The following is a 23,489-nucleotide window of genomic DNA, read 5'->3' as shown; positions in this document are numbered from 1 at the left end:
TGCACTCAGAAATAGGACTGTGTGAATAGCTAGTCAAAAGCATACAGTAACACTATTAGGTCCTATTCTTAATTCAGAACCAAACAGTAATTTGAGGGAGAGACTATCATCTTTGCTCCTTCTCTGTCAGTGAGGACTTGCACTCAGATCTCACTTTCTTGCCCTGTGCCAGCAACTTTCCTGAAGGTTCCAGATAGAAAAAAAGGGGAATGCAAATATAGGCCTTTTGGTTTAAATCTTGCCCTGGCTATGCTTAAGTATCAAATCCTGAAGCTGGCTTAATCCACTGAATGACCAGAAGCCAAGGCTTGGCTTCTCCTGGGAGCACTGACTTCTACTTACGGGATGGAGTGTCCTTGCATACAGCGTGTTCCAAAGCCGGGTTTATTGAGAAGGGCATCCAAAAGCTTCTGAGTGCCTGCATCTTCTGGAGCATCATTACTATGGATACAGCAGAGAAATATCACCAGGTCAGTAGGATAACGGGCACGCAATAAAAACAGCAGCAGAGCAAAGCTGAGAACACAGTGAAAAGCCACAAGAAAAGAACATCGGTAGAAATCAAAGCATACAGGACACTTAGTCTATGAGCACTCGTCTTTGTTTTTTGTGTGTGCACAGTATCACTAGACTCATAACACCATGCAGAAATTGAAATGGCCTTGCTAGTAGTTAGGACAGGTATTAAAAGGTTTAAGAAAAAAATACTATGATACCTTTAAAATGTACTCCTGCACTAATCACAGAAAGCAAGTTTAAGCAATCAGATAAGGAATTCAGTACTCAGTAATTCAATTCAGCAGAGGAGAAAAGAATTTTAGGATTTAGCATCAATTCTGAGCCACAAGGAACATACCTAATAAAAGTATACTGCTCATCGTACATCCAGGGCTGTAATTCCAGGCTGGGATACTTTCCAAAGGGAGGAACAATCAGACTGAACATGAGAGCAATACACACAAAGACAGCTGGCAGCACAATCTGAAATTACAATCAGAGAGTGAGCCTATTTTATTAAGGTGAACATTCCAGAGGCATCATTAGCTTCAAGCGATTCAATTGCTCAAGACTTTTCCAGCTTCCAAATAAAATCTTTGCTACAGGACTAGAGGGAATGCCCTCAAGTTGAGTCAGGGGAGGTTCAGGATGTCACAAAACGTTTAATCTCTGAATGAGCAGTCAGGCACTGGAATGAGCTGCCCAGGTTGGTGGTAAAGTCACTGTCCTTGGAGGTGTTTCAGAAACATTTAGACGTTGTAATAAGGGACATCGGTTAGTGGGGAAATATTATTGATGGGTGGATGGTTGGACTGGATGGTCTTTGAGGTCTTTTCCAACCTTAGTGATTCTGTGACTTACCAAGGGCATCTCTAGACATCAAGGCAAGGTTTATCCTCAGCCCTGAACAACTCAGCCTCCACATGCTAGAGACTTTGGATCTGAACCTCACCCGCATCTTTCCTGTGCAGGAATAGCAGGCAACCATTTGGTTGTAAGATTTTCACTTGCACAAGCCCTTTTTGTTCAGATATGTCAGTGCAGACCAGTTTTGGTGATGGGATCTTCTGAGGTTTTCTTTCTGCTTTCAACCCTTAACAAAGCATGTGGTCCAGAGCTGTCCCCTTTGAGGGAACCTTGCACATGTTGGATGATTTTACCTGAGCAAAGAAGCCCTTCCGGCTTCTCTTGGCAATAAGCAGTCTCTTCCACAACAGAGCCACGAACTGTTGCTGGGAGAGCTTCCAGCCCTTCATCTGGTAGGAACCTTTCCCATCCATGCCACTGAGAAGGTCAGTCTCTCTGGATTCTGCTAGCAAGAAGCAAGAAAGAACTCTTAATTGCAAGCCCACAAAGATATTCCCTCAGAACTTCTGTACTGAATTAACAAAGTGAAGGCTGGACCAACAACTCTCATTTATCAAAAAAGAGAGCAACAAGCAGAGAAAGCAACAGAAATTCATAGAACAGCATTTACATCTTTATCTTTCTGAGTCTTAACAAGAGGATGGAACAGGCACTGCTGGATACTGTATTGCCCATGATTTCTGAAGGCAAATAAAACACTACTCCTTTGTCACTCTCAGCCTTGTAATCTGCACTATTTGTAATGTGAAAGAATGTTCACAAGAAGAAAATAGGCTCGAGAACCAGCAATACCTGGATCAATGTCTGAATCATTAGGGTCAAATGCATCATCTTCTGTAAATGGACGAAGGCAGCTCTGTCTGTCTCCAAAGGCACGCCTGTTCCTTCTGGCAGGCAATGTCCCATCTGAAAATAAAGCAGTAATGGTTAGCTGAACTGCATCCATTTATCTCCAATTAGTACCAGAAAAAGCAAAGCAATATCATTTTCATTTTACATGACCTTCCATCTGTGGACCGAGAAGCTGAGTTGGAGTGGTTCCACTCAGGAAAAGCTAAAACCATGACTGCTACTCTGCGAGGTCATATGCTTTATGCAACTTTCACATTCTGTCCTAGAAGTTTCTTCCAGTGCTGTGGACACTTATTTATTTACTGTTATTTAGCCATGGAAACTCGAGGCTGCTCTCACTCAAGGAAAATACTTGCTTAATATGCATGTGTCGCCAATTATAGTTTACTAGCATTAGTATTTCAGGAAATGCTCAAGAGCACTGAGCTACCCTCAGAAAAAAGTCAGACAGCACTGTGATTTGGCCCTGTCAGTAATTTTTCCTACTCTTCAGAGTAGATGGCGTCACTCAAATTCACAATACCTCAAACACTAGAACCTCTCCATGTGAGTAGGCAGAAAGCAACAGTACACAAATGCACTTAAAACGTACTAAGAACAGCTGTTTTAGGTCATTAAAAAAAAATCTCACTGCAGAAGAGTTCCAGTTCAGCCACAAATAAGGACTGTCACACCAAAGCACGTGTCACTGTAAAGCTGGACACACCTCTATGTAAAGGTCACTCACCTGTTCAAATCTAGTTACCGAGGCCAGGAACACTCCTCATTTGATACATCCATTAGATTCTTTCCTGCCCAGGAAGCTAAAGCCTCCACTGTGACCTTACTGCTGTGATTTCTGAACTTTGTCAGCCATGTGCTTAAACAAGTGACAGTATCTCCCCCTTAAATCTCCTTCAACCCCATAAGAAACAACAACACTCACCTGAGGTTTCTGCATCCACACCACTATCATCAGCCACTTTGAGGAAGATCTGAAAGACCATGGTAAGTCTCAGTTAAAATTAGAAGAGAAGCAATACTGTGATGACTCCTTCAGGAAATGCCATGAGAGAGCCCAAGATTGATGTGTGCAGCATGAGAACAGATACAGGGTTTATTCCCTGGGTTATGGGAGCATGAACTTCCTCTCTGGCTTTCAAAAGCATAGCCTGAAACCACATAGCAGCTGTTTCTCCTTTCCAAAATCAGTTCTCAGTATATCTTTAATACAAGCTATTTCCTATGTCTGAAAGAGATTTCAGTGCTAAATTTGTCAGTTAAAACAGTCACAAGTAACAGTCCTACACATTCCTCTGACAAGGGCCTACAGCTATTGGGTTTCTCTAAAGAACAATCTCGAGTATCAAAAATGCATGCTTTCAGCTAAGTGCAGTATAAAGCACCCCTAAAAATACCTCAAAAGTGTTTACACAGTCATTACAAACCAATCTGGGGCTAACCTTCACATAACATCTCAGCAGTGTGCAACTGAGTACAAAGGACTTATGCTTGCCTGTATTACATTTCCATTTTTAATGCACACACCTTAATGGTACAGAAGAGAATCCATTTTGGAGAGGAGCACAGAGCTGCCTGCTCCACAACAAACAGGCAGATATTTACAGGAAGACAGCCTTCTTCTTACTTTTGCCATGATTCATTTTCCCTAGTTCAACTGGAAAAAAGAAGCCTAAGCTCACTCACCTCCTCCAAAGTGGTCTCAGAAATGCCATAGCTGGAAATCCCAAGATCAGAAAGACGGTCATCAATTTCATGGAACAGCTCAACAAAAGCTCCCTCTTTAGCAGCTTTGTATGGCAAGACATAGGTTAACTCATGACCAATGTCCTCAACCAGTCTTGCCTCAGGGACGTGTTTTGTAATCAGATTTGAAATTGCAGAGACATCTAGAAGAAACAAAGGAAAAGGTAATGTTCATCTTTTTACTCTGTTCATCACTTGGAAAAAGAGCTCGGTCTGAAAAAGCCCTGTCAGAAGGAAAGGAGGCAAAATGGGACAACTTTGGAAAGCAGCTCATTTCTATGGAAAATATGGGTTCTTCTTACATTCAGCAAAGGCTTGGACCCAAGCCTGGCTATTGCTTTTATATGAAGAATTTGAGAGATCTTTTACATGCTACTGGCAGCCCTACAAGTCATGCTGATGGCAGGTGTAGTAACTATACCATCTTCAATAGTCAAAATGAACTCAAAGTGGCTTATTAGACAAAAATGTTACAATATTTATGGATTTAAAATTACTGTGTCTGTGATCTTGATAAATAAGCCTCTGCATTGCTACAATAATTGGACAAAATTAAGGCTATTGTTAAAGGTCAAAGAAAGAACAATGTTATCACAGGGACTGAATACCATACTCTTTTTCCAAGCCTCACCTATCGTCAGGGTGTCACTTTCATGGTCACTGCCAAGGCCTGCATCAGAGCTGCTCTGGGAGACGCTGTCATCCTGGTCACAAAAGAGGAGATAACCAGTAAGAAATGTTAGTTTAGTTAGAAAATAGGCATGTCTGGATGCTATGATCTTTGTAACTCTAAGCAAATGTTGCAGCATGCCAGATACTCTACAGAAGAGTCTGAAAGAAAACTCCTTTACACAGCACTAAAATACATACAAGAAGTGCCAGCAGTAGGCATAAGTGTTAGAGAAGTGCACATTTCATCTATCCTGTCTCTCTCAAACAGCTTTGGAAACAATGGCTTTGAAAGAAACTATAATGGAGGCATGCATTCCACACAACTGTTTAAGTAGATGTGGTCTGCCATAGTACCTACGAAAGAAAGCAAACCTTCTTTTAAAGAGATTTCTCTTCAGTACATTCTGGTATGTAAAATCTTAACTGCTGCTTCCTATAAGTCTAAAATTTCACACATGAAAGACCAATATAACCAGGAAGAGTTTGCTGTACCTTCTTCAGATAGGACACTGTGCTGCTGCTGTTTCGACAGGAGCTCAGAGAGGAATCCACATCTTTCTTGACAAGGGTCAAGTAATAGCCTGTTCCCAGTTGGTTCTTCAGGAAAAGAGACGAACCAACGCAGCAGAGCTTGCCATGAGAAATGATAGCAATTCGATCCCCCAGAATGTCTGCCTCATCCATGTGGTGTGTGGAAAGAATGATAGTGCGGCCTGGAAGAAAGCAAAGGAAGACACTACTGTCAAGTCAACTACACTTGTGTTTCCAAGCCAAGAAAGGCCATTACCATCTGGGTTTTGTCATGAAGGTGAATGGGAGGTTTGTTTCCAAGTTGTAGTTTGTTTGAACAAGGTTAGTCATATGGAAAAGAGTCACAACTGCTGTCACAAGTATATTTTCCCCACTATTTGCACATCATTGCCACACTCAGCTGAAGTAGGTTAACTCCATATCAGCAATCATGGCTACAGTAAAACAGGACAGTGCTGCACATAAGGCATGGATTTGTCTTTAAGTACCCTGACAATCCAGTGAGGAGTTTTGTTCAGTGAGCTCTGACCTGAACTGGATGAAAAATGAGGACAGATGAGAGCAGAATGTGCTTATCCCACAAACTCTCTGTTCCTTTCTCAGTGCAGGCAACAATGGATTTGCAAAGACAAACTGCTACTTTGGGAACAGTTGTGAATCAGAGATTCATTTTCTTTTGCTTTTCACAACACTGTTTCACTAGGAGTACAAAAAAACCCCACATACCTTGCCTATACTTCAGAAGCAGCTCCCATATCCCTCTCCGAGAATAAGGATCCACTCCAGCTGTGGGCTCATCCAGAATGACAACTTTGGAGCCACCAACAAAGGCTAAGGCAACTGAGAGCTTCCTCTGCATGCCACCTGAAAAACGCAACAAGAAAGAGGGGTTCAGGCTGATGCAAAGAACAGAACTGAGAGCAACACAGTGGAAATTGAGCTCTCCAGGAAAAAGCAAAATAAAGCACTGAGAAGACTGAGTGCTGATACTGTTTTATGCCTTCAGAGTCTCATCACCTGCAGGAAAAAGATTAATTCATCAGGATAGTTTTTCCCAGTGGAGCACAATTTCTCACAGGAAACCACATTACAACCCCTTTATAAATGAATCATACGTATCTTAACATTGGCAGTACCACATTCCTCACTCAGAGGAAATTTTGAGGATCTGGAGCATGTCTCTAGAAGCTTGAGCTGAATGAATAGGTGCCCAAGAGATTCCCCTCCAGTGGGAGTGTGTCAGAGGCAGCAGTGACATTATACTTCATATTATACTCTTCAATATGAATCCAACCTGTGACAATCTGCTCTCCCTTACTAAAGCCAAATATGTTGATAGTTGAGTCAGAGACAAAACAGTTCCAGTCCTCAGATACCTGGGACAGATTGATACACAAATCCTGGTATTCCTAACAAAGGGAAAGGACATCAACTGAAAAAAAAAGCCAACGTAAGAAGTGCATGGTGTTCAGAAGGCAGGTAGCAGCAGAATGAGGGGAAATTGCTTTAAACAGCAAGAGGGTACATTTAGACTAGATATTAGGAAGAGATTCTTTGCTGTAAGGGTGGCGGAACTCTGGAACAGGTTGCCCAGAGAGGCTGTGAATTCCCCCTCCCTGGAAGCATTCAAGCCTAGGCTGGATGGGGCTTTGAGCTACCAGGTCTACCAGGAAGTGTCCCTGCCTTTAGCAGAGGGGTTGGAATTAGATGATCTTCAACGCTCCTCTCAACCCAAATCATTCTAGGATTCTATGAAATAGGGGTCAAATTATTTGAAGTTTAGGGTTTGAGCCACCTTCACCTAAGCATGTAAAACCCAAATATTCTAGTTAGCATTTGGAGAACATATATAATGGGTAGCTATATTACAGGTACATAGATTCAGATTCCATGGTATGAGGGAATGCCCCCTGTCAAGATTGAAACAAATACAGAATACTCAGAAAAAGTGATTGTTTTTTTACAGTATTAGATAGCATAAATATGATAAGGATTGTTAAGTTTACAAACATGTATGATGATTAGATATTTAATAAATAGCTGATTTTTTCAAATGCCTAATTGTGCAGTAGCCAGTATATCTGATTGGAGGATCCAAACAAGACCAGTGATGCAGCCTCTATCAGGCCCTCCCTGATAGAGCCTTTCTGAAGCTGAGGGAGCTGCTGACAAATGTAAAAGCTGATGAACCTACCAGAGAGTTTGCTTGTCCTGGCTTTCAATTTGTGAGGCAAACCAACATCCATTGCCATTTGCTCCATTTCCTCTTTTACCTTCTTTTCTGGCAACCCTTTGAGCCGAGCATAGAACCAGATGTGCTCTTCCACAGTCAGCCTAGGGAACAAGAGCAAATTCAGGGCACAGATGTGAGCTGGAATTCATCCTTGCATTAGCACTACACAAAGCATATTTGTTTGCTTAGGTAAACATCTTTTAAGATTGAGTTTGTTGAAAGCAGCTACAGATTGGGTACGTTCAAGTCTGGGCTTGATTTCAGAATGCTGCTATTCAGCACTAGTGCAAATAATACTCCTTTTAAAAGGCTCAACAAAGTAACCATAACACCCCAGTTCAGCAGGCAGTGTTAAACCAAGTTAACTTTAGTGCAGTGGATTGCTTTGAAGAGAGGAGAAAGATGAGATTGAATGCTCATGTTAATAATTCATAGGCACATATGAACCAACTAACGATTAGAACACTCTTATTCCAATCTCACACCACCCTGCTGTCTGTCACCATTCACACAGCTAAAGATACAGCTGTCTTAGCTCAAATAACACTAGTGTTTCCTAAGGAACCCAAACTTTCAGTAGCAGCAGCCCTGCATCATATAGATGCTACTCACAAGTCAAACAGCACGTTGTGTTGTGGACAGACACCCAAGTTTTGCCTGATGGTGCTGAGCTCCGAGCGGATATCTTTACCCAGGATGAAGGCAGTACCAGAAGTAGGGGGGAATAAGCCAGTCAAGATGGACCTGAGGAACAAAAACAGATTCCAGCACTAAGAAGTGGCTGCTGTACTTGATACAACGGATGAGTGAAGAATGAGAGAAAGCCTTTGGGAGCTCCCCCATCAGGGAAGTAGTCCAAGAGATACATATTACTAATGGATGAAAAATTGGCTCCAGTGGTTTTAATGCAGTGATCAAAGCACACCCCATGGTGGTGCTTGAAGGAAGTATCTTTTTTTCCTCTAAAAGCTTCCCATCCTTTCAAGCTCAACTCATTTCCTTTCACTGGTAAGTCAGAATCACAAATGAGATTACTAAAAAATGCTGCCAGCAAACGCATTCAGGCACAGCCTCAACCTGAATGACCTCCAGTTTCAATCCTCTGTATCTGTGCATCTTCTAAACAGTTGCACAATTGGAGAAAGTCAGCAAAGCTCCTCTGAAATCAGTGAAGCACCTTCAGTGGAGCTGCACTTCACTTGTACAGTAGTTACATCGTACTGAGAGGAACAGTAATATTTAGAGGCAGTTCCACCAGATTAAGGTATTACATTAATCTTACATGGTAGTGGTTTTCCCTGCTCCATTATGTCCCAGAAATGATGTGATCTGCCCTTCGTAGAAATTCAGTGTGAGACCATCCACAGCAACCTTCTTGCCATCACGATAAACCTTCACCAGGTTCTGAATGGAGACACCAAGACTCAGATGCATAGGCTCTTCCTCCTTGCAGACTAAAAGGAAAACAGAGCAAAGTAGAAGGGGATATGATGGGTTTTAAAAACATCATTTAACTGTGTGGGAGTTCTAAGAAACATCACACTCCCCTAAGCCTGTGGAGGTCCATGCAAATGGAAATGAGCAATGTGAGTAATTGACCACATTTCTTACTCAGTAACAGAAATATTCCACATAATATCCTTTTAGTTCCTTTCACTCTACAGATTGCACCAGGAGCACAGGAATCTCCAGTGTCACTACAGTCAACAGAAACTAGAGGAATTCATAGATCCGAGGCTGGGGTTCCTGCTTGGCTAAGTATCTTGGCTTTCTCTAAACACTTGATCCCAAACTGAGAACAAATGGATAACCAATTTCCACCTTAGCCAGGCTGGTACATCTGCCCTTAAACTCTCCCTCCAAAACAGGAGACCTGCAGCTTCCTTCAAATCCAGTACTTACCTTCTGAGGGCCCCTTCTGGTCAGGATGAAGGTGATGCCTGTCCTGGGATTCTTCACCAAACCAATAGGATTTTGTCAAAGGAAAGTACCAGGGTCTGGGAATTCCATACTGGCCTAAAGAGAGATAAGCATTACAAGAACTCAGCTGCAGCTGGTCATTTTTTCATCCTAGTTTTCAAAGCAAGGGAAGCATTCCACCTTCCACAAGCCTCTAGGCTAGGCAGGGCTAAGATGATCTTTACTGCCAGCCTTTAGAGTATACGCAATCTCTTCTCTGGAATTTTCATTTTAGGGTTAGAGGTTCTATTCTAGAACTAATATCACCAATGCTCACCCCTCTCCACCCTCCCACACCCAGCCAGCAGTGTCTGAAGTATTAGGAGTTCATAGAAAAGAAGAGCTGAAATGCACCAAACTTCCTGGGACTAGCTTAGCCATCAGCACAATAGGGCACAGCTTCTGTGATGGGAAACAGGGGCAACAGTCACTGATAGAAGCTGCAACAACAGGTTTGTGCTAGTGGTATGGGATTTTAATCCATGATCTTTCTGCAGCTCTGCTTAAAAAAGCATTTGTTTTGCATCTTGTCAAAGTAGTAGGACATGAAAGTGTGAAGTTATAACCTTTCCCACTGAAGCAAACCTCACCTGGGAAGACAGACTCAATGTACCAGGTCATGACCCCATAGAGGAATGTGTCAAACAACATCATCACAGCAGATGTGGTGATGCTAAAGCCATCTTCTTCTAGTGGGCTCTCAAAGAAGTTGTCCCACTGAACACCAACTCCCTGTTCTTCAAACAGTGCAAAGTACTCGCAACCAAAGCCAAAGGCTACAGGTGACAACAGGCTCTGCAAATGAGAGGCACGAACAAGACACATGTTTTTCACAGCTACTCAATAACTGGGCACCTCATCTCTAGTGCAGGGCTCAAGGACACGGTTGAGAGGCCCTAGAGGAAAGGTCAAAAGTCTGAAGATCATGCCTAGATCTGCACAGAGGAACTGCAAAGCTGTTTTTGTTCTATTCAAGAAAGTAAAGTTTGAAACTTTTGGTGGACCGCTCTCTAGAAATTAGTTTGTTTTCCTACTCCTTCCATTATGCTTGGACTTTCACACAAGGCAAGATACCACTAGGTCACCCTTCCCAAGCAGATAAGAAGCACTGAGGAAAAGGAAGTCAGATAACTCCTGCAATCTTGCATATCTAGTCCTGTAACACCACAGCATACAGAGAGACCAAGGGAGCTTAATGTAGCAGAATTACTTTCCTACCTAAAGCAACAAAATCCTCCCTGCCAGTTCTATCGTCTCTTCACACAACTTTGGTAGACTCTTACAAGGTAAATCACCTTCCCATTGCTCCCTACCCACTACTTATTAGTGTCCAACTAAGAGTGATTCAGTGCCACATAGAGGCCCAGTGCCCTGGACAGTCTCCTTAAGACTTACCGCAAAGATCTTGAGTGAGAAGCTGACATAGTCCTGCCAGGCAACACACAGCACATAGGGTAGGTATAGTGTGAAATACACAATGCCTCCACAGGCAGCTGCCAGGTTAGCCCTGGAGAACACGGTGCTGATAAGAAAGCACTGCAGGATGGTCACAATGCCAAAGATCGAGAGGAAAACGAACACCACACTAGGGTCACTGTAGGGTAGCAGATTCCCCATCTGGAACAGAACAACAGGTACATCAGGCATTGAAAGGGCTTTCTGATATGGCTCTAGTACAAGGAGGCCCACAGCACTACTTGCTAAGAGGACTCTGGACTTGCTGCAATTTGCACAACAGTTGCTGACCAGCCAGCATCCACCACCTCCTCCCCAGTGTGCCAACAGAGGCCACTGTATACCAGTGCTCTGGATTCTGCTGTCAGAGATCAAACTAGGGAGCTCACCTTGAGGATCAGCACCAGCAAACCCGCACTCATGAGGAGAGGGATGAGGCTGCTAATGAACCAGCTTAGCCAAAGGATGCCATTGTCAAGGCCCATAATCCTCATCGTTTCCTTTAGCCGGGCTTCTTTCTCATACACAATGCCCTTAATTATCACAGCCACTGAATAGATCCAGGCCAGAGTCATGAAGAGAGGCATAGAACGGCTCATGACACGCAGAAATCTGAGAACAAGAAGGAAAGGGGCCAGGAGAACAAAGTGAGAAACACTAATGTGACTGTGGGTATCTCTCAAGGGCTAGTGAAGTATAGCAATTGATAAGGCTTCACTGCACAAAGCAGCCTAAGTGCATGCAGATTATGACACAGCATCAGTGTCTCACAACAGTGTGAGGCTGATGGGTCTACAGCACAACACTGGCCCCAAGCAGGAGCCACTTGTAGTTCCAACTCCCTGGAGCCGGTGTAAAGAGCTGCTTTTCCTGGGGACTACTCTGAACTGTCTATAAATCACGACATATCCTAAATCCTCAGTGTACCATACCAAAGCCCAAATTCCAGAAGCCCACTGATTAGGGAAGATGAGATCTGCTCCCACACTAATAACACAGTAAGTCATGCCTGAAGAGTGACTAAAGCCCATGCCTCCCAACCCAGAATGATCCTGTAAGCTTCTGAAGCAGCCTGTATACATACATGTCATCCACATAACATGGATAAGGCATCTGCTGCACATAAACTCCTGTCTTCTTTTCTGTGCCTGTTTGCACCCTGATGATGGCCTGCTCTACCACGTCCTGCAAGTAGGTAAAACCTCCCCACACATAGCGCATGTCCTCAAAGGGGTCAGCACGGGGACCAGGATCCCAGTACCTGCCAAGAGAAAAAGATGTTTCAGTTAGAAATCATCAAACCCTGTAAGAAATTCTTCGCAAAGCAGCCTGTCATGTCTCACCCATCCTTAATCTTGTTGGTCCTTTCCACATTGTCAATGTCCATGCGTATTTTGTATTTCACGTGCTGAGGGAGCTCTGTGCTGTTAGGAGCTATTTCAGTGAAGACAACACCAGCCCAGAACCTCCTTTCATCCAGAAGCTCCAAAGACTTATTTATAAGCCGGACTTCTGTGGCCACAGGCTCCAGTTTGTCCAAGTTGACACACTAGAAAGGGACAGATTTGGAAGTGTTTATGGGATCAGGTTAAACCAGAACATACTGTAGGAAGGACAAAGAACTCTGTAATACAATGCCACACCCAAGAAAAGGCTGCAGTGCTGAACTACTTTGCAATGGTTCACACTAGCCCAACAAGTTGCTAGAGATGTCATCTTATACTGCATACTGGTCACCCACCAGGCAAACAAGTGTCACTGGCATATAATCCAAAGGTCTTTTCTGGACAAGCAGTTAGGAAGCATTATAATGGTAGCTATAGGATCCAACCCAAACATCCACTTTCATATTATTTTCCTCTGTTAACGATAATCAAGGTGTGACTCAAAGCCTCTAAAAAGTCAGTGGAGAGATTACCAAAGCCTTTGGACCAGGCTTCTAACACACCAAGTTCTGTTTTTTTTTGCACTCCTCTGCCAAGGTGACTGAAGAACAAGCAGATAAGTTTCATTACAAGCTACATCTTCCTCAGCTTCAGCTGCTAGCTCCACTGTGGGCCCCAGCAAAAGAAGTACGAGCTGATACATGCAGCCATTTTCAGTTGCTCAGTAACAACAGAGTGGGAAACCACATGCCACAGCCAAAGCAAGAGCTTCAAGAACAAACTCTAAAGTTAGGTTCCCACATCTATATTAAGATACCTGAATAAATGGTATTTTCTAACACACTGTGCACTCAGCCCCACCAAGACTGGTAATTTTCAGAACAGGGACTGACGAGCACTGACCTTCCCTTCCCTGGAGCCACCCTTCCCAGTGAGCAGAATTCCAGCTGCAGCTGTCCCCAGCTCCCTGCCACACCACAGCACAATCTTACCTCCATGAAGCGGGAGATGGTCTGAATAGCTCTATCTGTCTCATTGAAAGCATCCACCCAGGTGTACACCATTCCATTATCTGTCTCAAACTCTTCTGGATGCTTTGACAGGAAATGGGCAACATCCTCTACTGTCCAGTTGGAAGCTGGCAAGTGCAGGTCCCAGAGATCCTTGCTTTTCAGCAGCGTCTGTAGTTGTTTTTGTCAAAGGGGAAATAGTTATGTTAAGAATTACTGTTGGATCTCCCATCTTGTCATGAAAACGATTATTACTGTCTTTTGAAAAAGTACAGGAAGCCTTGACATTACACTGGAGGTGTCCCAGCAGACAGGTAGTCTAATTTTTGCTGTCTGCTTTGTCTCCTTGCATTGCTACTTATACTATTATTTCATAGTGTGAGTCTCTTTCTCCAGAGTATTTCTCCGCAGTAGGTCAGCCTCCGGGGACCGACAGCTCTGGGTACCTCTTGGTCTTGCACGCCACGAACAAGCTGTTAGGCACGCTTTGCAGGCTGGCTTGCTCAGTGTCCTGCCTCGCCTTTTCCATGGAGAGGGCAGCAGAGAGCCACGCACAACCCTGCGCCGCCCAGGCCCTGCTCTGCCCTAGGTGGCAGCCTTGAACCGGGCTCATCGGGCAGGAGAGAGCTGAAGCAGAAAAAAAGCCCCATCCATGCTTTCCCCACTTCTCACACTCTTTGAAAACCAACCGGTTTTCAAAGGCAAGTTACAGAGAACCAAGAAATATCTTCAGAGATGCGTTTGGCTGACCAGTGATTGCCAAGCTCTGCTCGCCTCTTTGAGCAAGTCTCTGCTCCCCACTGGGATGGATATGGGGAAGGCACAGAGGGGCTGAATCCTTCAGCTCCTAAACAGAAATACCAGCACCAAAGGCCAGGTGGCTTTCTTATTTGTTTTTCTGTTGTGTCACTGACACCAGCTAAAACAGCCTCCAACAGCAATGATGACCTGCCTCTCAGCTCTCCCACTGTGAATAGTGATGTTTTTATCTGTTTTAGCTGCCAGTTTTTCAGAGGATGAGGTCCCACCACACGTAGATGCAACACTCTGAAGTCTGAGCTGGAGCGCTTGGCACTAAAGCAGAACTGAGACCTGTCAGCAGCAATGTAACAGCATATAGGAAGGCAGCACTAACTGTAAGGACTACAGCTGAACTAAAGGAGAGGAAAAAAGTCAGCACAATACAGAAAACTAAAAACTGTAACCAATAAAAACAGGAAATTGAATTTTTTGCCAGAGTAAAGAAGAAAATGGAGAGGTGAGGGAGCTTCCCCATGAGCAGCTGTTAGTAAGGAGCCAGAAGGCACCAGGTCACATGGTTACAAAAACAGAATCACAAATTGGGAAAACAGATCAGGCCAAGCTGACAGAGAAGAGCATACAAAGAGGAAATCCGAACAAACAGGATAGGCCACATGAGCTCCCTTCTTTGCACTCATCTCTGGAGGCTCTCACTCTACTCTGACTTGCAGTGAGGGCACCACACTTGCAGCCAAGAGGCTCAGCCTCATCATCCCTGAAGCAGCAACAAAAATGAACATCAGCTTGAGATGGGGGCACACGTTGTTCTCCCTGGAGTTAGCATCAGGCTGCAAATGCCTGAGATCAGTGAGAAAAGCAATTTCCCCTACTTCTACAGAATGAAACATACCCAACCATTTCCACAGTCCAGAAAGCTAGGAACTGACAATCACCCAGCAGTACAGCAGCCTCAGGGACTTGCAAACAACAGACAAGAGCAGCCCTAAACAGGCTGCTGTATGTTTTGGCCTATCCATGTACAAGTGACCCATGCTGCATCTCTAAACCTAGCAGTATGCTGCCTGGGTACTGCTGAATCCATCAGCTGCAGCAGACAACTGCAAAGAGACCCCTACCACTGTAACAACAAGCAAAAAAAAAACCAACATTATCAGTCAAGTCTGGACTCATTTGAAAAAATTAAATCAATAAAACCCTCAAACAAGTAGGAATATTGATGCAATTGCAAACCAGTAACTGAATCCTGACTCTGTGACCACACCCTTCAGCAAACAGTTTGGGTTTGATTCTCACCTCTCTTGATGCCAGCATCTACAGAACTAAATTTCATAAGTCTAGCAGAGGCACAGCAGTAAGGAAAATGATGTCACTGTTATCCCTAGTATGTCCCATTCAAGGGGAATTGCAATGGGACCAGTCAGAGACTATTCTGCCCATCATCACGATTGGAATAAAGAATGAACTTCAAGGCTTAAGACCTAGAGAGATCTTTGTGTAATACCCACCCAGCACAGAAGTGCAAAGACTCACTCCTCAGAATTACAACCGAGGGAAGGAGTGTGAACACAGCTTCTTGTACTTTTAACAAATAATACATACTTTACACCAACCGCAATGCTCTGGGGAGCCAACAGGCAAGCAGAAAGCATGTCAAATCCAAACAAGACTCTCAACCCCTTGTTCATGATCTTGTAAGCATGGCATACTGTGAAGCGATAAGTCATAGGGTGATGTTTCGTCTTTCCCTGTGACACCCAACTATTACTAAAGTGTACTATGCTAACCCAAAAAAAGTTTTCACAAGGTTTGTGCCAGATGATCACCAGGCATCTAGGTTCAGTTCTGGAACAATAACTATTCAAATCTTATTGCACTCAGTAAAGCCTGAGGCCACACGACACTTTCTAGGATCTGATCTAGGCATACGGTAGCTCACTTTGCTGCTATCATGAGAGCAGCTGCTGTAGAGAGCATTTTTTACAGAGGAGTGCACAGCATTGGCAGCTGAACCTGTCACCAACTCCACAGGTCCACAGTTTACAAAAATACCATCGGCCAGATATTTATAGAACATCAGAGCAACAGTGTGGAAGAAACAACACATTTCCCCACAGAGGTAGGTTAGAAACAGCTGTTAAACACACTCTGCTCCTGACTGTGGAAAGTTGTTAAATGGAGGAGTGCTCAGCACAACACAAGAATGGTACAGTCACAGCTTGTTTCAAAAAGAGGGTCACATGCATACTATCAACAAAGAAGCATTATCTACAATAAATATTTTATCACTGACTGCAGAAAACGATGCTTGTGTTTCTGGTAAGAACAGCATACTGACCCGAATCAGATCCATTTCCTGACTACTTTCCATAAATGTCCAGATCTTTGGGCTTATCTCCTCCCACATCCCCCCGAGGTCACGAAACACTCCCAGCTCCTGGAATGTCCTGTTCACCTGTTGGCAAAGAAGAGAGGAAGGTTATTTCCAAAACGTGGCTCAGATCCACTGTGGCTGAAAGGGTGTGTTGACCTACCAAGTACTGAGTGTTGCTTATACTCAAACAGCAATTCAGCTTCAGCAAGGATGGGAGTAAGAAAAATCTTGTGCACAGGGAAGGAAAAATACAAAGAGAAGTGCCTGTGACTGAGTAGGGCTTAAGGCTTGGTGGAGAATGTTTCCTGCTTGGAGATGAAGGGCACACAGAGGCAGCCTCTTCCCATTTAATAAAAGAGGGTCTGAGGATGTTTGGGGAATTAGAGAGAATATTAGGTAAGCCACTATCAGAAATGATTAAGGATCAGCTGTTAAGCAGGCAGTGGAGAAGACCCCTCATAGTTTACCAACGTCCTTCCCAGTCCCATATCCCACATTAGAGTTGCAAAGTCTGCGAGAAATCAAAAAGCACCACTAGAAATATTTCCAGCAAGATGCAGAAACAGATTTCAGCCTGGCTTTTTCTCCTTGAGCCTTTGACAGCAAATGCATGGGAGGTGAGAGACTAGGGACACTGTGCTTTGTGGACAATCCTTTCTAGGCTTGCATTTGGACTGAATTTAACACAGAGCAGCTTAGCTGTACAGTCAGAGCACATATCTCACACTACATATCAGAGGACAGAGTTAGAGTTACCTCAGCCATGATCTTCCTTATGGCTGGTGTGTCTGGAGTGTACAAGACCTTCCCAATCAGCAAAGGCTTCAAAGCCCTCCAAATAATTCTGGAAAGTGGGCTGGATTCCAGATTCTTCATCAGCTCATTGCAATAGGGTGCTGAGGAGGAGAGGAAGGGGTGAGCAGCTGAGAAGCACTGTGACAACTGCAGGAGGCACATGCCCCATTTGTGTGCACTTTAAAGTTCTGCTGACAGCAGAATAGCAGAACAAAAAACTTCTGCTGCTGCTGCACAAACCCACAAAATGCCCTTTTCACCCTAAACTTTCACAGTTTGCTCAGCAAGTGCAGAGAATCTGCACAGTCTCTACCAATAACACCCATACTCATTTGCACAGCTTATGAAATCCATTCATTGCATGACAGAGGCAAAATCTGCATAGAAAAATGACACATTTTCAAAGGCTGCATGTGACAGTGGACCCCATTTCACAGAAAGTGTCCAAACAGCCTTTCTGGATTCTACACAAGACCCTTGAGAATCCCCTGCATCTTGATACCCTCCCTGTCCCTAAGAGTACATGCAGAGAGCAACAGCTGGCTGCTCAGACAGCACGTATATAGTCTTCTGAAACAATAGGGTATATGCTGACCCTCAAGATCACTTGCTTTCATTAGTGCAAGTTTGGAAAATAGTAGTCATTGCAGCCATGGAGTAGATGGGATGTTATGCCATGACAGGGTTACACTTACTTGTGGAGTTATCATAGAAATTAGTTACATCATCTTCAGTGCTGTTGCCTCCAAAAAGTGCTTTGTAATTGTTGTCCTCATACCAGTTGAGCGATTTAATCTTGAGCCCTCCACCTTCAGGGTGGCCACACACAATACGTGACACAGCCTGGTAGATCTGTGTAGAGGAGTTTGAGGCATTCACATTGGTCAGGAACATCACCTCTTGTCTCATGTCACTCCAACTCTTCATGCTCAGCAGCTGGAGAATAAGGGGGAGAAGAATGGAAATGGGGATAGGAACTGGATTACTGAAGGGAAAAAATCCTGTCATTTTCCTTCAAATTACCCATCTGTTCTTCAACCTTACTGGATGCCGTACTAAAAAGGAGAGACCAGGGAAAGCATGTTTCCCTCCATTACAGTGGGAAAATGTAAAGTCTCTTCTTTATTCTAAGTTTTCTCACACAATTTTCTGCGCGATTCCTGCTCTCCCTGAGCTCTCACATCAAAGTTACTTCTTTGGTTGCACAACAGCTCACATTCCAGCAGGGTCCCTTCAATCCAGGGTGGAGTGAGGCAGAAAAGGGAATAAGGAAATAACATGGAGCAAATGCAGCTAATCAGACCCAGCCTCATTGAGCTGCAGGCCCTGGATTGCTGGTGGCATCACTTGGCACAATGCCACCGAGGTCAGCAAGCCTCCCCTGATATACACCAGGCAGAAAGTTTGACCACCTAGGTCAGTAATGCTGCCCCTGCCCCAGTACCTCTCTCTCCTCTGTCAACTGCATTTACAGAAAGCCCTGAAAACAAGCCCAGCTTGCAGCCTCAGATCTGATTGCAGTGTAAGCCTTTTCTCCACACCATATGCAGTCAACCACAGTGAGAAGCCTTCTCTAGTCCTGTTTGCATGACACCTGGCACAGAGATGAAACGCACTCATAGCTAGGAAGATGCACATTATGGGACTCATTTATCTGGCACAGAAACGACCTGAAGAAGCTGTCCTGAACAAAAGCAGCAGGTATTGGCCTCAGACATTGTATTAACATCTCCATACTCAGGGATATGGCCTGGCTAACCACAAGGAAAAAGACAATGCAAGTCCACAAACAGTGTTTTTATGCTACCCTGAACTTCCATTCTCAGACTGGCAGGGGATGTAAGAAAACAGAGGTGTGCCCACACACACTCAAAGTCTATTTAGCTCAGTATCTCTGTGATGGTGACAGCAAGCGGATGTCAGGAAATAGGCAGGGCAAAGAACAGATACTTCCTGAGGTAACCTTCCAGATTCCAGTATTTTCATCTCAGAGAATTTCTGTCTATTTGCTAATGCACAGTAAACATGAATGTTTGCAAATATTTAGCATCTAGCACAACACTGGAAAGAACCTCCTCTCCCTCTCCTAAACTTGGCTGTTGTTAGCTTCATTCAGTGCCATACTTTTTGCACTGGCACAGAGTGAATATTTCTACTCTTTTTCTATTCTCAACTCTACACATCTCTGTCCTGTCCCCAGCTCATCTCTTTAACAGGCTGGTGAGTCCCCACATATTTCTTGTTCTGTATGTGGAAGTGATTCCACTTCTTCATGTCTCCGTTGTCCTTTTCTGAACTGCCAGTTCTTCTGCTGCTTTCCAGAAGCGAAGTGCCTACGTCGGTACTCCATACTGAACACAAGGGCAACCCATGGATTTACACGGTGTTGTGGTAACATATTCCACAGGTGGTTCTCTATTCTTACCTAAATCTTTTCCAGCATTTGATCTGATTTCTTGCCTGCTACTGAATATCAGGTGACATGAACTGTGATGCTCTTGCTGTGTGGCCCAGAATAGCTACATGCACTAATAAGGGCAAGCAGAGCTGGTGAGACACCTATTTGCAATTACTCTTCAGATGCATCTTGGAAACAACTTCTGATGGCCCAATTGCTCTGTCTTCAGAGTCACTCAAAGCCCTGTTGCTAATTTTGCTGACTGTGCCTTGGTTTAGACACCTCAGTTTAAATAAAATGCAGATATTCAAAATCTAGGACAGCTGGCAAAGCCAGCCAGTGACAACCCAGAAAGCAATGGTGTCTCATAACAGATCAATCTCACTCCACCCAATGTAAGCAGAGCCAGTATTTCTGGCCTTACGCTGTAGGTAAGCCTGACCCTTTGTGTTCATCTGTAGTACTGCGTATGTTTCATATATGCCAACATCTGGACAAAAATTCTTGATGCTTAACAAAAGCTATTTTGTGTCACATACACAAGGAGTCTCTATTTTTAGCTGCCGAAAAACACATGACACATTGATATGATGAAAGACAGCTGTGAGAACAGCCAGAACCTGGGGATTTTGTGCTTGTGTCCAGACCTTGCTTCAGGCATCCTTTCATCTCCTCACTATTCGCCCCTGTCTTTGTCTGTACTCCAGTGCCAATCAGTTTGGCTCCACAGGTTCAGAATGACTGGCAGGATGCTAACATCAAGGACATGACAGAAAAAAACCTGAGCCAACAGCTGCAGTTAAATATGCTCATGTGGATTTTGGATTTGATGTTTTCTAACCAAGAAAGGCCAAGGCCACGCTTCAGGTGTGACACTTTGAGTCTCCAATTCAAATCATAGAATCACAAGGTTGGAAACGACCTACAAGATCATCTAGTCCAACCATCTTTTCATTACCACTGCTACCACAAGCACTAAGCCCTAGCTCGTAGCTCCTCATCCAGACGCCTCTTGAACACTGCCAGGGACAGCCACTCCACCACCTCCCTGGGCAGCCATTCCAGTGCCTGACCACTCTCCGAGAGAAAAAGGGTCACCTTGGAGACCTTCTGGTATTTTAGGCAGAGCAGACAATTCTTCCTCAGTAAAAAGTCAGCGGCTTTAGCTAAAGTGCCACCAACTCCTTAGGATAAGAAAAAGTACAGAAATAGAAAGCATAGTTAATTGCCACTGAGTGTAACTACCCAGCAGAGGGATTGCATTAATGAAGGTACTTTTGTGTGTAATTTTCAAAACAAAGTCTGAGCAAGCAGCTTTGTTTCATCTTTGGCACCAGCAATCTCATACTAAATATACAGAGCTGCTCTGTTCATGCCACTGGAAACGTTACTGAACTACTTCTCCCAGACATCAGAGCTGGCTGGGTGTTTCCTCACAGTTGCCCTTGCTCTCAGAGTTTAATCTGCTCTCCTGGGTTGATTTAAGGAGCAGAGGGACAAAGATCTAACCAGTCCTCACATAAAGAGACGAATATTTTCTTCAGACCAGTCCCTAATTAAAATTCCTTGCTAGAAAGGCTTCTAGACGTGGCACAAACAATAGCTCTCTCCACCCCCTCAAGCTGCTGCCCCATGAAACAAGCGAGTGAGTCCCTCTTTTTCATGCAGAAATCAGCCTGCCAGACAATAAGGAGTAACTTTCGGTCAAGCCATCTGGAGCAGCTCACACAGTACGCCAAGGAAAATGATGCCTTTGTTTGCACAGTAATGGGGCAGAATAAAAGGTAGACCTACCCAAAACAGCTGCCAAGCAAAAGGCACGCTATCCTAGGACATTTTCAGCCACATCAGCAAGCTGAGTATCACATGGTTTCAATTATTTTTATCCCAGGGAAAAAAAAAAAAAAAAAAAAAAAAAAAAAAGCAACACAAGGCAAGCTTAAGTGACGTAACGGGAAACAGCTGTAACCAAACTCTGAAGGGCAGCCTTCCCCCTCACCCCGGCAAGAGCTCTGCCATGGTCTTAACTGAAGCTGGTCCTGGAATCACCTTAATTTCCTAGCAGCTGAGAGCCAGCAGCAGGTTCTGAGCTGGCGTGGGACACGTGCCAGTGACTGCTGGCGGGCATGGTGCTGGCTCCGCAGCCAACCCTCCGTGGGAGGGCTGCACGCTAACCCTGAGTGACCTGCTCCTCCACATGCACGCGGGGTTACTGCCGTTCGCTGCGCGCTGCTGGCTTGACACAGGCTGGAAAGCTCGCGGAGGGGAGGAGGAGGCATAGTTTGGTTTAGATGGTTGCGATTTCTGCTAGAGGGAAAGAATGTTTTTGCCTAGTAGCAGTACTTCAGATTCAAAGTCAGAGCCAACCAAAAGCAACTAAGATATGCTTCTGGCTCTGAAAATAAAAAATGGTTTTGGACTTCTGACTCACACTAGGCATGCAGGGCTTTTGTCTTAATCCATCCTTTCACCTGCGAAAACAAATATAGTCTCTACGATGCCACTATGCCTCTGCAAACCAGTGTTTTGCTGGAGCCTTTCTCTGCCAGTGTTGTGATGCCATTGCATTGGGTGTCCCACAAATAGCAGAACATAGCCTCTGCCCCAAAATACTACTCTGAAGACAAATGGCAACGAGCACCCTGTAGCTGCTAAATTACATACATCACTTCTTCCACACACCATATTCTCAAAAAACCCAGAGGCCAGTAACAAACCCTGGCATGGCTTGCAACTGACTGAAAAAAACAGAAAGGAGACAAACCTCTCAGTGCAGTTTTGCAAAGCGCTGCTAGTCAGCAGATACATTGCAAAGGTAACTGCTGAGAAAGTAAGCCTCACAGAAAACTTAATTCCTGCACCCCTGGGAGGACCCAATAGAATACATAGAAAACAGCAAGGGATTTGACTGTTTTTGACTGCACCAAGGAGGAGCACACTCCTTGTACCTGATGACAGGTTAGGACATCTTGAGGTATTCTTCTGACACAAAAAAGCTACTTACCTCCTTGACAAGCTTTCCCAGGCTGTCCCTCAAAGCCTCCACAGTTTCTGACAGATCCCGCAAGGAGGAATTAAAGAAAAACTGTCTCTGCAAGAAGAGAGAAAAAGAAAGTGGAAGTCACTAGCAGCCAGCAGTAAGGAAATTGAATCACTGTAAACACCCTTGTAAAGAAAGGTGGTAAGGAATGTTTACAAGGCAAAGTGATTGATGGGGAAAACAGTGAGCTGGCTTTCTATGCAACCTTGAACTTAAGCTGTCACAGGCTTCAGTGCTCCATAATGCAACAGAGACACCTGTTCCATTCCCCACAGCCTGGGCACATAGATACCATGATAGCCATAGCCATCCCAGTAGGATGCTACGTGTATATATATATGCTTACAGCATAAATGATGGCTTTTATTTCAGGTCAGAGAACAAGGACAGCCTATAAGGCAATATGCCAACTGACCTGAAATCCTGTAAACCAGTCCTAGGAAGGGGAAATCAAGTATATAAAAAGGGAGGGAAATACCAATTGGTAGACAAGAGATTTCAGTGGGACTCCCCAGCTCAGATGCTCAGAAATCTTGCCACACAGTACATTTTACCTTCAGATAATATTAATCACCTAAATCCTCCCATCAAGCCTTGATATTTTCAGACTAAATCAAGGATATATTTTAAAAGAACCTGGTTTTGTAAAGTAACTGCCACCAGTACACCACCAAAAGAGAAATAGTCATAAGTTTCCAGAGATGGATAGCACACCTTTTTGAAACTGCACTGCTCTAGGATTTCCTTGCCTTAGGGGACCCACTGAAGACAGCTCTTTCTTTACAGTTGTTCTCCATATAACTGATATGCCTGGGTTTATCTCTCGTTCTTTCTACTATATTTCTGTGTGTTAAAGCACTACCACGTATGTGAAACATTTCATGCAAGAGAAGCATCAAGATCTTCTAGCCTAAT

General features: G+C 44.1%; 1 protein-coding gene across 3 annotated transcripts in view; it reads right to left on the bottom strand.

The window, feature by feature from the left end:
* The window catches only part of ABCA1 (ATP binding cassette subfamily A member 1), a 91,872-nt gene that overhangs the window by 15,718 nt on the left and 52,665 nt on the right, over nt 1–23,489 (bottom strand). For 2 of the 3 annotated variants that reach the window (XM_048931043.1, XM_048931045.1), the window contains exons 8-30: nt 22,539–22,625; nt 17,832–18,072; nt 17,098–17,237; nt 16,306–16,422; nt 13,191–13,379; nt 12,157–12,362; nt 11,898–12,074; nt 11,203–11,425; nt 10,754–10,975; nt 9,949–10,153; nt 9,302–9,415; nt 8,682–8,853; nt 8,012–8,143; nt 7,361–7,500; nt 5,893–6,030; nt 5,128–5,348; nt 4,595–4,667; nt 3,904–4,106; nt 3,143–3,191; nt 2,158–2,271; nt 1,659–1,810; nt 857–981; nt 343–441 (exon numbers count right to left, since the gene is read on the bottom strand). In XM_048931043.1, the coding sequence (XP_048787000.1) occupies nt 343–441; nt 857–981; nt 1,659–1,810; nt 2,158–2,271; nt 3,143–3,191; nt 3,904–4,106; nt 4,595–4,667; nt 5,128–5,348; nt 5,893–6,030; nt 7,361–7,500; nt 8,012–8,143; nt 8,682–8,853; nt 9,302–9,415; nt 9,949–10,153; nt 10,754–10,975; nt 11,203–11,425; nt 11,898–12,074; nt 12,157–12,362; nt 13,191–13,379; nt 16,306–16,422; nt 17,098–17,237; nt 17,832–18,072; nt 22,539–22,625 (3,539 nt within the window). The remainder of the gene's footprint in view (nt 1–342; nt 442–856; nt 982–1,658; nt 1,811–2,157; nt 2,272–3,142; nt 3,192–3,903; nt 4,107–4,594; nt 4,668–5,127; nt 5,349–5,892; nt 6,031–7,360; nt 7,501–8,011; nt 8,144–8,681; nt 8,854–9,301; nt 9,416–9,948; nt 10,154–10,753; nt 10,976–11,202; nt 11,426–11,897; nt 12,075–12,156; nt 12,363–13,190; nt 13,380–16,305; nt 16,423–17,097; nt 17,238–17,831; nt 18,073–22,538; nt 22,626–23,489) is intronic. The other variant, XM_048931046.1, reaches the window with a different exon arrangement.

The sequence above is a fragment of the Lagopus muta genome, chromosome Z (assembly GCF_023343835.1).
Source record: "Lagopus muta isolate bLagMut1 chromosome Z, bLagMut1 primary, whole genome shotgun sequence".
NCBI lineage: Eukaryota > Metazoa > Chordata > Aves > Galliformes > Phasianidae > Lagopus > Lagopus muta.
This window is presented reverse-complemented; position numbering and strand designations above follow the sequence as displayed.